The sequence below is a fragment of the Rhinolophus ferrumequinum genome, chromosome X, assembly GCF_004115265.2.
Source record: "Rhinolophus ferrumequinum isolate MPI-CBG mRhiFer1 chromosome X, mRhiFer1_v1.p, whole genome shotgun sequence".
Lineage (NCBI taxonomy): Eukaryota > Metazoa > Chordata > Mammalia > Chiroptera > Rhinolophidae > Rhinolophus > Rhinolophus ferrumequinum.
The window spans coordinates 46,853,894-46,868,509 of record NC_046284.1 but is presented as its reverse complement, the minus strand read 5'-3'; the positions used below and the strand labels follow the sequence as shown (position 1 = coordinate 46,868,509).

The window sequence follows — 14,616 nt, the reverse complement described above, 5'->3', positions numbered from 1 at the left end:
GAACACGTCATATGAAAGCAGGGGTAGGACAGAGAGAGATGGATGTAGGGTTGAGTCCAATTTGCCCTAATAGCTGTGTGACGTTGGACAAGTCACTTAAACTGACTCTGTTTCCTCACTCATACAAATGGGGGTACTCTGACGGTTACAGAAGATCAGGGAGGTGGCGCAGGCCTGCCCCTGAGGGGGTGCTGCCGAGTGGTCAGTGAGTCAGGAAACAGTGCTCCCAACCATGCAAGGGGCCCTTACCACCCACTCCATTTATACTCAGTCAGACACCAGGTTTATTTTTAGAAAAAAAAAAAAAAGAGCAAAGTTTATTGAAACTTCAAGCTACAATTGAAAAATCCAAATCCAAATCCTGGAGACATACGTCAGGATAAGGTGTCAGAAAGTGGAAAGTGTTCACTGCCTCAGAACCCCTCTCAGACAAGCTCCCTGAGCACATCACCCAGGCACCGTCGGGTCAAAGCCATTCTCTTGTCCTTCCCGTGTCCACAAAAGGATACCAGGAAGCCAATCGTTCTCTTCACTCGAAAGTTTTTCACAAACATTTTAAAAATAAAGTTTTCGAATGACAATGTGAAGTCCCAGCTGATCTCTCAACCCCATTCTATGTAGTCAGCACCAGTGAATGGTGGGTTTGGCATTCAAAAGAGGACATCACGTGTTTTCAGGGGGCAGGTGGGGCAAGGGCTGCAGCAGCAAGGCATCCGCGGCTGCATTCAGAGGCTGGGCCCCTCCTTGCCTTTACTCTTAGTCTTACCTAACCTAGAGGACAAACTGGATCAATTTGGTAAACAAACACAGTCAAAGAATTAGCCTTAAGAGATAAGGGACCGGTCAATACTCCCAAAGCTGGTTAGGCCCTTCAACATGTAGGTGTATGTGTATATGAATACATCGCTACACTAAGATATAGATCTAGCCCTATGGGTATATATACGCATGTATGGCTATATAGAAAACCTATGCCATTACTAACCAAACAGAACTTTGTAAGCAGTCATCCCAAAGCCGTAATCCCACACTGGGCTGTGCACAAAGCCATGCATTATACCATATGAATCAACAGAAGGCTGACTTGGCTCAATCTCTCCCATCTGTGGCACTGCCTTGGTGAGGCAGGGGAGACGAGAGAGGTTGCCTCTGCTTAAAACACAAGTGGCTTCTTCATAGGAACAGTTGTTAGGTGAAGCTGTTGAAGATGTCCATGGAAATGAAAAGCAGAACCCCTTATGCTTTCTGGAGCAAACTGGCATCACATCTCAAACTACCTTTCTCCTTTGCCAGTAGCAGCTAAGTTGCCTGGGCCCTGGGAGCCCCCAGGGCGCGGTGGCATTAGAGGCTCACTGGCTTGGGGTGACGAAGCCCCATGCAACTCAGCCTTCAAAGACCTGCTCTTTGTCAGGGGTCTGTCACTGGAGTGGACCCAGGTGGCCATGTCCTTGGGACATCTCTTGGCACCAGCTATGCTAGGTGTAAAGTTCTCCACGTGAGATGACGCTTGGGGAGCCAAAAACAAACTGGAAAGAACTAGGTAGAACAAGTTTAGTGGCTCTGCCCACCCTGAGGACAGAGCCACTTACACCGCAGAACCACCAGGGGCCTCAGGCGATTGTGGGGTTTCGGGAGCCGGCTCTTCAGGGCTCAGCCGGGACTGGAACTTCTCCAGCTGCTCTGGGCTCGCCAGGGTCTTCAGGAGGGTGTTCTCACGCTCCAGCTGGGAGTTCTTCTCCACCAGCTCTCGGATCTGCTCCTTCAGGATCTCCACCTCCTCTCTCACAGCGTACATCAGATGATTCTTCACCAGATCCTGTCAGAAGAAATCACAACGAAGACATTCGTGAGCCGGCAGGGTACCTCCGCAGCCCTTTCACCTCCCCGTCCAGGTGCCTGCGCTGTCCCTCATGCCACCGACCCCCAGCTTTCCCTCAGCAGCCCCTCAGCATGCGGGCCCTGCAGCCCCAGTCGTCCTGCACCCCTGTCTCGCTCAGGAGGGCTGAACGATCAAAGCCCCGCCTGAGTTGGGAGACCCAGCTTTTGAGCTACACAGGACCTTCCTTGCAAATTGCTTATCACTTCCAAAGCTGGCCGCTTAGGAACTTTCTGGGTGAGACTGCTGCTGGTTGCTGGTGGCTGGCTATATCCCCACGTAAAGTCCTGCTGCTGGCCCAGATCCCAGGGAGGACCTGCAATGCACCCCATGCCCCCACGCTGTTTGTCTGCTTTACACATCTTCACCGAGACAATAATTGGCCATTTTGGAGTCTCCTCCTCTCCACATGACCCAGCACACTGAGTTGCAGCTGTCCTGCAGCCTGGCACGACAAGGCCCTGGGGGAGGTACTGGATCGCTGCATCCTCTCAGAATTTGATGACTGCCCTGGGGGAGGGGAACTGTGCCATTAGGCTCCAGGGCACAATTAAGTGGTTGCTAACTGCTGGATGCCTTAACCCCTTGCAGCCATGATGGATGCTGGGTAGAACATGCCCTCCACCTGGTGAGGAGACCAGGAGGGGTGGGGTGCTTTGTTTCCTGTTCTCTCCCAACTCCTGACCCCAGCCCAGGCTCTGCAGAAGCACTGCAGTGCGGCTGCATCCAATGAGCTCTGGCCCCTGCCAAATGTGAGATGCAGACAAATGCAAGTGTCTGAGCACACTGCCCTGAAAAGAGGCCTGGGAGGGAGCCAGAGGCTGCTACCAAGTCCGGGGATGGGCAAGGGAGGGCTGAAAGGAAGGAGCCAAGCGAGAGTAAACTGGAAATGCCCTCAGAGGTGCCACTCTGATGGGACTCTACTCAAGGCCTCTGGGGGACAGGAAGCAGGCTCTTGGGTGAAAAGCATGGCTATGGGCTTTTCCATGCACCCTCTCAGTCCTGCCCTGAAATACATAAGCAGCAGCCAGGTCTGGGGATGGGAATGACGCAGTGATGCCACTCACCATGGCCTGCTCAATCTTGTTGTCTATGGCCACCACGCTGGCTCCGGAGGCACTGCCAAGACAAAAAGCAAAGCGACCCGGTTACCCACTGCATTCCACTCTGAGTACCTGGCAGCTGTGGCCAAAGTCCTCCATCTGCCCCCAGCTCTTCCTCTCCTCCGCCTCCGTGGCCCGCAGTTCCGGGCACCTAGTCCCCAGGTCCCTTCCTGGCCCCAGCAGGAAGCTGCACCTCCCCACCCGGGCTGGCTCCGCGCCGCCACCGCCCAGAGCTGGGCGTGCAGCAGCGCGCGGGTCCCGGGGCGCCGGGGCCGGCGAGGCCTGCTCGACAGCCCGGGCGACAGGCAAACAATGGGGGCTCGCGGCCCAGGGAGGCCCCCGCCGCCGGCCCGTTGCAGCGCTGGCCCAGAAGGTCCTGGGCAAACCTACCAAGCTCCGAAGCTAGCTAGGAATTCCCTCTCGGCTTGGAAGCTTCAGGCCTGCTCCCCAGCGGCGCCCAGCCCCCTGCCCAGCCCGGTCCGCCGCCCCTCTGCCTCCGCCTCCGCCTCGGGCTGCAGCTGCTCGTTCTCACGGCGCAGCGGCCGCAGGGACGCTCCGACCGCGGATCCCAGCGCGGCGGTGACCGCCCCTCCCTGCGTCCCCTACCCCCGCCCCTTCCCAGGATGCTGCACAGCGGGGAACCGGGACCGGCGGCGCGCGGCTCGCTCTGAGATCCTGCTAGCAGCTCATCCCCCGCCGGCGCTCGCTCTGAAGCTGCGGCCAGTGTTTACCTGTTATCCAGCTTAACGGAAACCACATCCCCTCCAAGCAGGGAAGAGAAGAAGGAGATGTTGAAATTGTGCAGCTGATAGACCGCCACCTCCATGGGGGTCTGATACATTTCGGTGTTCATAGCTGGGCTGCCAGGGAGCTCTGGCCGGGCTGGGCGGGCGGGAATGCTGAAGCGCTGCGCCGGGCTGGGCTGTGCGCGTCCGGCCCTGGGGTTAGGAAGGGGCGAAGGCTGCCGAACGGACCCAAAGCTAGGCAAGCACGCCGGACTTGAAGGGAAGTAACTCGAGGGGTGTCACCTAATGTGTCACAAACTCCACGGCCGCTAGTCCAACCCAGACTCAGAGATATTTCGGCTCCTGCTTCATTATATAGGAGGAGCCGGTTGCGTCACATGGCGTCAGGGGCCATGCAAATGAGCCTCATACTGGGCTTTGTGGCCCAGTGAAACCACATCCCCTCCCTGAACCTGAGGCTGGGACTGTAAACAGTTCAGCACTTTCTTGTGCCAACTGGCATCTCCGAAGAGGGTTCTGGAGATTGGTGAAAACCAAACTGGAGCTGATTTCTTAGAGAAATAAATACAAATGCCATAACAGGAGGAAGAAAGTGTGCAGTAGAGGGCAGCGCCGGTTTTAAAAGCTCCTCTTCAGGGCTCAGCCAGCATACCCCCATGGTTTTGCAATGCTAACACACGCCACACTCCCTGGACACCCACCCTCACCACCAGGAGCCCGGTCTTATTCCCACCGCCTGCCTTCTCAGCCTCCCTCCTGCACGCATACTTTGTCACCCGCATGTCCCCAGACCCAGTCAGCTGGCCCGCTGGCTCACTCTGACCCCAGCACCTATCCACTCAGCTCCTCCTTTGGATGCGCGTGTCTGTGTACTGACACACGCGCAGATCTGTGACACGTACAGGATGTGTGCACGGGTCTGAGATATTCTGTGCATGCCAATGTACATGCGTGGGGGAGAGAGTGTCCGGAGCTCGGGTGAGCGGGGAAACACATACAGGGAGCAGCAGGGGCCCAGGTGGGTGACAGAGGAGGCGGGGAGGAGACGGGAGGGCCGTGAGCCCTGCAGTGACCACAAGATGCCAGCCCTTTTCTCTTGGGTCTCCCTACCCTACTCTGCAAAGAACACACGTTCAACATTATCCAGGATCTCATGTACCTATTTTTAAAGACAAGATTTTGTTACTTTCCTATAAACAGCAAAAGACAACAGCACTGCAAACCAAACCATCCCAGGAAAACACCTACCCCGTGTTGGGTCCAGGAATACATAAGGTTAGAGGGTACTTCAGACACAAACAGATTTCCATGTCACAAGGACAAGGAGATGAGCGCTGCCTCATGTATATATATATATATATATATATATATATATATATATATATATATATATATATAACTCTTAGTAGGCAACGCTCATCTCCTTGTCCTTGTCCTCATATGTATACACACACACGCGCGCGCACACACACACACACATATTTCCATCAAAACATGTTTTCATTCTTTTCAGCCACAAGCCTAAAAAAAAAAAAAAATCAGAGGCTTGAGGACCTTTTCTCTGGCTCCTTCCTATGTGAGGCCACCTGGTGGACAGACGCAGAATTGCAGCCAGAAGGAGCAACCCGGGCACAACAAGGGACAGGTGATGCAACTCCGAGTACTAGTTACACCAAGTCAGGGCCGTAAGGAGACACTGGGTTCAGCCACATATACAGTAGTTTGGTTGAAGTTAAGGCCAGTACCCGTGAGTCGGTTTGTGATTCAGGCTGTGGTCCAAAGAAATCCCTTAATGCAATCTTGCTGTTGGAAAAGTACTGTGGCTCTCTTATCAGCACAGAAGGTAATTATTTGCTTCAGGATATTTCTCCTAACCAGGTGCCTGGCACTGATGCCCTGGCCAAGGCCCCGGCTAAGCCCAGTCTGAAGGCCTTGACGTTCTCTAGGCTGCCAGTGCAGTTATGCCACCGGACAGCCAACATTTTTCACTTTGACGTGGGGCTCCCATTGGACCCCACTGGTGGTAATGCGTGCACAAGGGCCATTCTGTTTGCGAAGGGATGACAAATAGAACTATCCAAGCAAACGTTCTGTACTAGGCCAGGGTGGTGTTTTTCTTTATCCCCGTTTAGGTGGGAGACAATCCCAATTTCAGAACATTAGGTTATGTTTTGGTCCCAAGCTGCCTGAACATTGGTGTTTGCACTAAGACCCCTGTGTACTACACAGAACAAAGTGCAGACTATATTTACAGGCCATCAAACACATTAGCTGAGAAAAAAGAAAACCTTTAATCAGGAGCTTAGTTGATATTGGAATCTCCTGATATATTAGTGTGCCCTCGGTACCACATAGAGCTTTCTTGGTTCAGGAAGAGTCTCTGAGTTGACCTTTCACTGGCTTGTAAATATTTCCTAAACTAACTATTGCTACCCACCCTGAGATTCCGAGGGAGATGATGAAAAGAAAAAGGGAGAGATAAATAAATGGGTTGGCAGGGGGAAAAACAAAAAAAACAAACCACCAGCAGGAAAACAGGGCATAGGACCGAAGAAAAATTAGCTCCTTCAGGGGGGCCTCCTTTACATGGACACAGAGGTAGAGATATCCAGGTAGTTTGGGGAGGGAAAAGACAAGAGGTTAAGTTTGCTAGCTAGGCTGTGTTTGAACTGTATGTTAATTATACTATAAAATAAGCTGAGTTTGAGACTCGCTGACAATAATAGCGACCATTAACCGAGCACCATCGGCTGTGCTGGCTGCGCCACAAACCCTGCATGTAGGCGCTGTCACCATCACTTCACAGAGGAAGAAACCGAGGGTCTGAGAGGCTATCTTGCCCAAGGTGGCGCAGCTAAGAAATTGTAGAACCGGGAGTGCAGCCCACGTCTTCCTGACCGAGACCAAGCTCGTAACTAATATACTTTCTAGTCCTCGTGGGGCAGGGAGAAGGTTTGTTAAATGAGTGAGTCCAGGCAGTTGGGGGATGGGTTGGAGGTGCCAGGAAAGTGGCGAGGAGGCAAAACAGGGTGAAGGGCAGAAGGACCTGTGGGACGCCTGCAGCACTAACTACTATTAGAGAGAGGTCCAGAGGCCGCCTCTGAGTTCCATGAGTGTAGCGGGCTTTTCTGACACTCACAGGAAGGGCAAGCAGCATCGGGGCACAGAAAGAATATCCAGAGTCCAATTTTTCCATAAGAGGGCTGTGCGCACCCACATCATTTGAAAGGCAGCCATGCAGGCCTCAAAGAAAGCACTCTGTCTAGGGAATGGGAAACATTAATGCGACCGGGTGGCTTGCAAAATGGAGTCCATCATCCTGGGGTACAGGGTATCCCAAATAAGGCCAGAGTCTTGGCAGTCCAGTCAGATCTCCTGTTCCTAGGGCCCAGTAACTGGCACCTTAACGAATTCTTCCCCCTGCCCCATTCCTGCTGTGCTCAGCTTTGAAGAGAATGAAGCCAACAACAAGAAAACAAGCTCATGTCAGGGGTTTAGTTGAAAACAACAACTTTGAGGGGATGCCCCAGGCTCAGCCCACACTCTGGCAATCTTGCATTCGCTCTACACTTCTGCTTTGCCAGCCGCCAGCCAAGTGAGAAGTGATCACTTCTTGGGGTCCTCCCTCGTCAAACGGGTTGGGTCCCAGGATCCCAGGGCTTGCTTAGGGTAAGACAATGGACACAGATGTCCCCGTAGAAAGATTTTCAAATAAGGGAAGGTAGGAGGAGGAGACAAGAAGGAAGAACCCAAAAGGTTTTTTTCTGCTGAACCCTCAGTGCACGAGAAAATTCCTCTGCCTGGAATAGCTGCGTCAAACCGTGCAGTGAGTCCTGTACGAGATATCTATGATCTGATCTAACTTTTCTGAGTCAAGTGCTGATCCATGAGGCTCTCAGCATCTTTATGTCTTGTGGACTTTGAGGTGAGCCCCAGGCAGAAAACAGTGGCCTAGGAATTCAACAGCCTGGCAACCTTGTGTAAATGTGTCCAAACTCCCTATGTCCCATCCTCCATTTACAAGGTAGGCTGGTCCCAGAGCCAGCACAGCAAGAGCGCCCAGCTGATGAGCCAGGTCCTTTGCTGGCTCTCAGATCTAGCCCTACGGCTCCGGGATTCAGCAATAACACAGACACAGCTATCTCTTCCTCTCTCAGGGGCGACCTTCTAGATGGAGGGTGGCATAATGAGGACCAGGACTACTTCCTCCATTTCAGGAGGCCATGGCAGCCCACTTGTCCCCTTGGAGCTGGAAGAAGTGTCTCAGCATTCCCACTGGTCTGTTCCACTTCAAAAGCCAGACTCTCTAGACAAGAGCCCTTCCTGCTTCGGGTTCCCATGGGACAGTGGGACGGATACTGGGCAGTCAGGACCACTGAACCCGTGGGTAGGATCTCAGCCCGCTGCCAAAGGGTGGGGGGAGCAGCCTCGGGTGGGTGCGGTAGATAGAGGGTGGCAATGAGGGGGAACATCTTACTTCCCTCTTTGTCACACTCGAAGCACTGTGTACCATGCAGCCCAAAGGAAACTATTTATAGGCAAGTCTTCCTTATTTTCTACAGGGAATGTTCTACCCAAAGATTCAGTACCGTTGACAGCAAAACACAGGATCTAGTGTCAGGAGAAGCGGAAAAAGACACGATGTGAGAGGTGTGGGACAAGCCAGAAAGCAATCACTGGGTTAGGCACTGGAAAAGGAAATCCAAAAGGATATTGAGCATGGGAGCGTTAGCACAGTTAATGGGATACGGGATGGCTGCGAAACAGCCCTCCCTACTTACTCCTCCATGGAGGCCCCCTTCTGGCTGAAGCTCTGTCTACTTCTAATTACTTACTTGTCCCTTTTTCTGAAGAGGCTGGGGGAATAAGGAGGCTGAAACGCCATCGTTTAGTTTGTCCTTGATTCTCTCTTATCTTCTCTCTTCCCCTCTGGTTCCACTCCAGTGTGGAAGACTATAGACGGGAAGACTGCTGCCACTTACATCGTAACTTTGGCTTTGTGGAAAATCCCCAAAGTCCAGAAGGAAGGAAGCAAGAAGGAAAGACTGTGACAGAGAAAGTGCCTTGTCCTCTGTGGGTCATGTGAGTGTCCCTGCGTGACCAAGGCCCAGAACCCCAACTTTGGGGGGCAGGAGAATGGGGAGGAGATTGCGGACACAGATGCAGAAGGCGATGGTGGGAGGGAGCCCAAGGAGAATCCTGGCGGAGATGGACACACTCTCTGGGAAAAGCAGCTGTAGCACCCGATTTGGGCCAAACCCTGGCACTGAGTGATGGCAGGAGCAATGAATTGTGCCTTTCAGCTCCGTCCCGGATAGGGTCCCATGTGAGCTTCACAAACAATCTCTGAGTGACACCAGGGATGACAGGCAGAACCAAACCCCATTTGGACCAGGCATTCTACCCCACTCACCCTCATTCAGAGAAGTGAAAAAAGTGTTCTTGTCAAATCAGCTTTGTCACCCCAACTTTGGAGGCTAACTATGGGCAGTTTGTCCCGGCGTCTCAGCACGACTAGAAGAATTGGCAATGTGATCCACGAATGCAGTTTAGCTCCGGGGACCTTCAACTGCATGAACCTTGTGTCAATATTTATGCCTGTCTCCCTTCCCCTTATGTCTTGCAGCTGGGAAAATTTACCTCCATAATTTTTCCAAGCCCTCTCCTTTCTCATTTCCAACCCTCCCCATTGCCCATCCACAAATATGAAATAGATATTCCTGAAAAAGTGATTGTAAAAGTAACCCCCATAAATGGAATCACTTCCTCCCTGCTCCCCACACTGGTTGTCATTATTCAATTCAGTCCAGTTCAACTGAGTTGAATTCAAAGTTGCTGAAATGCCTATTCAAAGTGCAAGGTACATTTTAGGAAAGTCAAAAACAAACAAACTGGTAGTACAAGTCAAAAATCGTGCTTCCTTCCAGAATACCCTGGGCCTGTGGCAACCTCAGAAGTCTCCCTACTGGTTAAATCTCAGTGAAATGTGTGCTTCAGGAGAAAACCTAGGGCTTAGGGGTGCTTGGGAGGGCAGTCTGGGCTTTGGGAGGACCATGCTACTGGCCCCGTTGGCCATCAGCTCCTTCTTCTGAATTGGGAGTGCTTTTTTTCTCCCGCCCTGCCCTTTGGCCCTTGCCTGTCCAGATGGGGGTAACACAGCAGCCACAAAGCTTAGAGTTGCTCTGGGACGTAACGCTCCTCTGACATTGTGGCTGATAGTGCCAGGGTCCCGGACTCCCATTTCCTTCCTTAACCCCTGGGGTTTGTCAAGAGAAGGAGGCACATGTGTTTGTTCTTTGAGTTGCTAGTTCCTTCCTTCTGAGAAGGGAGTCTATGTTTAGTGCAGGGGTCACTTCTACCTACGAACGTCTTGGCCTCCCTTCTATGGCCAGCTCCTCATCTTACTCTTGTTTCATCTCGCCCTCCCAGACCAGCAAGCATCTTCAGATGAGCAAACAGTCCCCCTCGTCATGGCCCACGCTCTGGGAATGCTCGCCCACTTCAGCCTTCCCTGAGAGAGGCTGGGAAAGAAAGCGGCAGGAACATGGCCGCTGCATGCTTGCCTGCACCAGCCCTCCACCAGACTACCCAGGCCTCTCCCCAGCTCCTCTGCTCTATGGAGCAGTCCCAAGAGCCAAAATTCGAAGCTATTTTTTTTCTGGCAGTTGTCAAGGTTACTCTGGGTGGTATGTGAAGGACGTGGGGCTACTGGCAATACTTGGAAGACAAGAGCCAGGAGGGCCTTGTCGGGGACATGAGGCCAGCAGACAAGGGGACTGTGGGAGGCCAGGGCCACTTTGGGTGACATCTGAAGTAGTACAGGCTCCCTGGAGAACAAAACCACGGTAATATACCAGCCTTTTCAGGCACTCGGGCTCTTGGCCCATGATGGGTAAGCATGATGAGGCTCCCAGCGCTCTCACACTGTATTACGAGGCACTCTGAGAGTCTCGGTTACCTTACAGCAGAGCGACTCAGCGGGGCTCACTGGAGGACGCTCCTTGGTCCTCTGCTGTGGGACTCTGTGACTTGTGAAGAGGGGCTGTGCAATGACAAGGGGCCTCTGGCCCTCTAGCACCGACCCCACCTGGGGCTTCCTGGGGGAGAGAAGGCAGCCCATCTGGGAGACAGTGGCAGGAGGGGGCAGGAGACACACTACTCCCAGAACAGAAAGAAAGAAGAGAAATAAGGCCAACTCCTCCCCGGGCAGCACTCCCCCCACCCCCACCCCGCTCCAGCCATGGGAACAGTGCCAGGGAGCTCAAAGGAGTTCTGGGAGGGGTTAAGGAAGGCCTCCTGGCCCGGTTTGAGAATTGCTGACAGGGAATACACACACCTTATCAGGAAGAAAGAGAAGCACGAAAGCATACACACATTTATGCAAACACAGAGATAGGAAGGCAGAAAGGCATCGTTCTCTCTCTCTCTCTCTCTCTCTCTCTCTCTCTCTCTCTCTCTCTCTCTCTCTCTCTCGCTGTCTCTCTTGCACTCTCGCTCTCTCAGTCTCTCTCTCTCTTGCCAGCTTCCCTGTGACCCCAAAGGGGTAGTGAGGCAACAGGACATGGGAAAATAGCAAGGCAGGACACTCTAGACAAGGCCATGAGTGTCAAAAGTCACGGCCTCTGCTCTCTCTGACGTCCACAGCTGGCTGTGTGCTGTGCAGGGGTCAGAGGTGACAGGGTCCTAAGGGAAGCTTGGAGTGGCAGTCAGGTGGGCATGGGGGAAACAGCTTGCAGCCTTACGCTGTATACCAGAAACAGGAAGCCCTGGTGCTGCCAGGTCCACAGTGTTCAAAGATGTCAATCACACATTAAAATGAAAGGGAAATAAAAACAAGCGGCACTTGTGCACAATCAATCATATGAACAAAGAAATGAACTAAGAAATGATTCCCACAGGCTGCTCGTGAGGACAGCTTTAACTGGAGCCAGTCCCGGCGTAGATGCCATATGCGACTGGCTACCTGAGAAGTGCGATTTGAAGGGCACTGAGAATACATTCCTCTCAGCCCAAGCATTGGCCCGACCTGACTCTGACATGCCTACAGACATCAGCCTCTGACTCACATCTTTGGGGTCTGACTGAGCTTTTCACACTTTGAGGAATTAGAAATGCAAAAAGCCCTGGGAAAGTGCCACATTCTGCCATCATTAGTCACAAATACTTAACTATGAGCTAAATTATCGTATGACTTTCAAGAGTAGTCGTTGGCAAATCAGCATCAGACTACTGGACACACAGCAGGTAAACTTTGTGGTGGGCTCTGGGGGGAGAGAAATGAGGTTCTTAACATCAGGATGGAGGAGGGGAGCTGGTGGAAAGTGCAGGTGTCCTGGGCTCAAGCCCCAGGAAACCTAGTGGAATAGGTCTGTGGCATGGGGAGGGTGTATTCAGGTGATACGGATGCAGCTCTTCCGGCCCTGGTCCATGGAAGTCCCTTTGGGAATCACTGGCCTAAAGGAGAGCCCCCGTAGTGCCACCGTCACCAAGACCCACTTTGGATGACACACCATGATGGGGTGCAGCATATTCTGGGCCGGATGTCTGTTTGGCCATCTCTTTTCCTTTCACTCCTGAGCTCGACCAGAACATGCATGAGAGCTGCTTTTAGAAGGAAACTTCAAACCTGCTCTGATTTATAAATTAATCTTTGGCAAATTTGGCCCGTTATGAGGAACACATCACTTTTACTTCACAGCTGTCGGTGGCGGTGGCGACTCTTCGCCTGGGTGCTTGGGGACATGGGGGAGGGCATCACAGGGCAGGTAGGAAGAAGAACCTGGGGAGACGACGAGAACTGGGAGGGGCTGATTCCTCTTCATTGAACCAGCCCTGCCTATCTTCTACAATCGCCAGCCCTCCTCCGGCCTGGTGGCTGTCACCACCCGGTCAAATGTGGGTCCATTTTGAGATTGGCTGCAAGGTTGGGACTCATTCCCCTTCAGGAACCTGCTGGAGCTGACTACATGCCCATCCCCACCCTGATTCAAGCCTTGCGCTCCTCTGCCCCTGCCATCCTTACCCCATCCCTTGGCTTGTGAGCACCCCCCTTGCCAGGAGGCCCCAATGCTCACAGACCCCTCTCCCAGGGGACTGCAGAAGGGGAATTCGCTGCTCCCTGTGGTACACATGCAGCCTGCGTTTTGTTATTTTATTTTATTTTGATGTTTAATTTATACTGCCTGCTAGGTTTGGGGCTTAAATAAACAAAGTCTATGCGTCCCCCAAGGCCTGGACTTCCTGGTTGCCTGTCAGCAACACATTGACCCTTTCAACCTCTCCTCTGGTCCTTGAGACAGGCAGTGTTGGGGATGGGGTTGGAAAAGGACCATATTTTGAGTGAAAAGCCGGGAAATTCTCAGTGCCAGCCTAAAATACAGCCCCTCGTCCCCTTCTTGACAACATCAATGTTAATTCCTGATGCCACCTTACCAAGTATAGACTTCTTTTAAAGGCCACGGCAAGACCTTAGGGTAAAGCACAGAAATGTAAAATTCAAAGTGTTTGTATTTTTTGTTGTTGTTGTTGTTGAAAAATCTATTTACAGACGTCTTTGTACCACTAAGCAAAGACAGAAGGGTCCAGGTCTTTGGGGGCAGAGCTGTGGCAGCAAAGCAGCCTTCCAGGCTTATAGCCTAAGCTGAGCGTGGTGGGCCTGCCCGGGAAAGGCCTCCTGCCAAAGCTCAGACACCTTCCAAACTAAGCGAAACACTGGCCCCTATGTCCCGGGACAGCACTCTAACAGCAAAGTAATGAATCCTGGTCAACTGTTCTGACATCCTGTTATTTGCTAAAACTAATAATACCATGGAGTTTGTTGACAAAATTGCAGAAGAGCTAAAGTAAATATGGAAACTGAGGAATGGCCAAGTACGACAGTTACTAGCTCAGCAGGTGAGAAGAAGGGAGTTTCACAGATACTCCTTGGGCGTCTTGCAGCACCAGGGCCTGAGCACGGCTGGGAAATAATTCAGAGGCATGTGCTATGTCACCCGGCAATCTCTCTCCGACAGTACACTGCTGCAATAGCCGGCTTGGCCCCTGGAGCTGGTCCTGAGCTCTCAGACAGAACTTACTCAGGCATGACACATTTTACTGCCCTTTGCAGATAGTGCATTTTTTACAAATTGAATGTCTGTGGCAACCCTGTGTCGACCAAGTCTATGGTGCCATTTTCCAGCCGGCTCAGATAATGGTTAACATTTTTTAGCAATAAAGTCCTTTTAAATTAAGGTATGTGCATTGTTGTCTTAGACCTAATGCTCTTGCACACTTAATAGATTACAGTATACTGTAAACATACTTTGATATGTACTTGGGAACAACAAATTTGTGTGACTCTCTTTGTTGTGATATTCACTTCATTGTGGCAATGGAACCGAACCTGCAATATGTCTGAGGTATACCTGTAATGATAAGAAGAACTGAGAGAGATTCCCCTAGTGCATATGCCAGGGGAGGTGCTGCCTGAGAAACACAGCTCTAGCACCCATTCTAAATGAACTTGGTTAAGTGGGAAGAAAAGATGTTCTTTTTCCAACTTGGCCACTAGCCAGCTTGGGGGGGTGGGGGGTGGTGCTGCTTAGAGGGTTTCTAAAGCCCCTATACTGCCAGCTCTTCATTCATGAAATGGGAACGATGCTTCCTTCCCCAACATACATACTACACAAGGCGTATATGTTTATGGACACCCTAAAGTCTAGAAACAGAGATAATACTGTATTTTTTTGCAGACTGATGATGTCCTCGGCAACAATACATGTATTTGCTCGTGTTTCCAGACGTGGCGGACATGCATAGGCGGCATAGCTGAGTTCTTTGGGAAGCAAGAAGAATATGATATGCTCCATGATGAGCAAAGGCCCTGACCCCCAAACACTGCTGGCAAAAT

The 14,616-nt window shown here is 51.9% G+C and overlaps 1 protein-coding gene across 5 annotated transcripts in view; it reads right to left on the bottom strand.

The window, feature by feature from the left end:
* Nucleotides 1–297: 297 nt before the first annotated feature.
* The window catches only part of TSC22D3 (TSC22 domain family member 3), a 61,761-nt gene continuing 47,442 nt past the window's right edge, over nucleotides 298–14,616 (bottom strand). For 3 of the 5 annotated variants that reach the window (XM_033107045.1, XM_033107040.1, XM_033107063.1), the window contains exons 3-4: nucleotides 2,944–2,995; nucleotides 298–1,816 (exon numbers count right to left, since the gene is read on the bottom strand). In XM_033107045.1, the coding sequence (XP_032962936.1) occupies nucleotides 1,586–1,816; nucleotides 2,944–2,995 (283 nt within the window). In that variant the 3' untranslated portion in view covers nucleotides 298–1,585. Of the gene's footprint in view, nucleotides 1,817–2,943; nucleotides 2,996–3,369; nucleotides 3,534–3,710; nucleotides 4,061–14,616 lie in introns of those variants that run through there. The other 2 variants (XM_033107055.1, XM_033107072.1) reach the window with 2 other exon arrangements.